This window comes from Austrofundulus limnaeus, unplaced genomic scaffold, assembly GCF_001266775.1.
Source record: "Austrofundulus limnaeus strain Quisiro unplaced genomic scaffold, Austrofundulus_limnaeus-1.0 Scaffold621, whole genome shotgun sequence".
In the NCBI taxonomy this organism is placed as follows: Eukaryota; Metazoa; Chordata; class Actinopteri; order Cyprinodontiformes; family Rivulidae; genus Austrofundulus; species Austrofundulus limnaeus.
In genome coordinates, this window is record NW_013953023.1 from 108720 (window position 1) to 109854 (window position 1135).

General features: G+C 39.8%; 1 protein-coding gene across 1 annotated transcript in view; it reads right to left on the bottom strand.

Moving 5' to 3' along the window:
• The window catches only part of capn9 (calpain 9), a gene marked incomplete in the record, with an annotated part of 33741 nt that overhangs the window by 17218 nt on the left and 15388 nt on the right, over positions 1-1135 (bottom strand). The window contains 1 exon segment of the mRNA XM_014027185.1: positions 134-294. Coding sequence (XP_013882639.1) covers positions 134-294 — 161 coding nt within the window.

Genomic DNA, 1135 nt, shown 5'->3' on the forward strand with positions numbered 1-1135 from the left:
CATCTGGTGAAAATTTCATGTCATTAGCACCTCTAGTAATATATTTACTGAGAAAAATGGTGACGTGTTCAATACTTATTTTACCCGCTGTATTGCCAACAATGTGCTGAGCTGAGAGGAAGATGTGTCGCACCAATGAAGTTCCTGCAGCCTCCAGCGGTGGAGCCACGGATCCAGTTGCCCTCAAACACGTTGACATCCCAGAAGTGTTTGATGTCGTCACTGAGGGCATCAGGGGTCATGTTGCAGATCTCCACTTTGTCATAGTTTCTTTTAAAGTCCTCAAACTCCATCCTGGATTCCAAGAGACAAACATCAAATTCTAAASTAATAAGCTACTTAAAAGCTGCCCCCCTTTTTTTAAACTCTTTTGTATTTTAAATGGATTTTTTTGTCATTTTGAAGTGTGTTTCCGTGGAAAGGTTATAATCTTACATGTTGTAGATAACTTTTTGAACAAACTCTGTTTAAGAGCTCAAATGTCTCAGATGAGGATGAGGTAATGGCTCAAAGTGGATTCTGTTGTCTTAAAACTATAATATCCAAAATTTCACAGTGTTTCAAAAGAACCAAAACATTTTTTTGTTTGTTTTAATGTTCGGTTGCAATCACAAACYGTAGCAGCGACAGCAAGCTGTAGCACTTCCTGTGCAGCTTAGGCTCATTTCCAGCAGGAACATCATGTTCCAGCTGAACTAACCTGGAGCTCATTTCACAAAGTCAGATTAATAAATTCAGRATMTGAGCTGTAAGCTGAGCTTGAACTGGCCTTCAACTTGTAAACAGCTGTGATCTGTTGCTCTAACACCAAGCTGCGCTCAGTTAGGATGGTTCAGTCAAGCCAGGTGTAAATAATCTGGGATTAATGCACGTTCACAGTTTGTTTAACAGACCCGCTGGGTGGATCACAGATTTACTGATCAGGCATGCGCAGTAAGACACGTGAGGCTCACTTCTTCCAGCAGTGGAAGGGTTAATTATGATGAAGATGAAGAGATGAAGAGAAACACCGACTGATGCTGAAATAATTTCAAAAGTAAAAATTTTTTGTGTCTGAATCTGTCTGTAAATTATCTGAGATTAACTAAATGAACAAATTAAAATGATCGCTGGAGGATAAAAACAGGGACGGGGG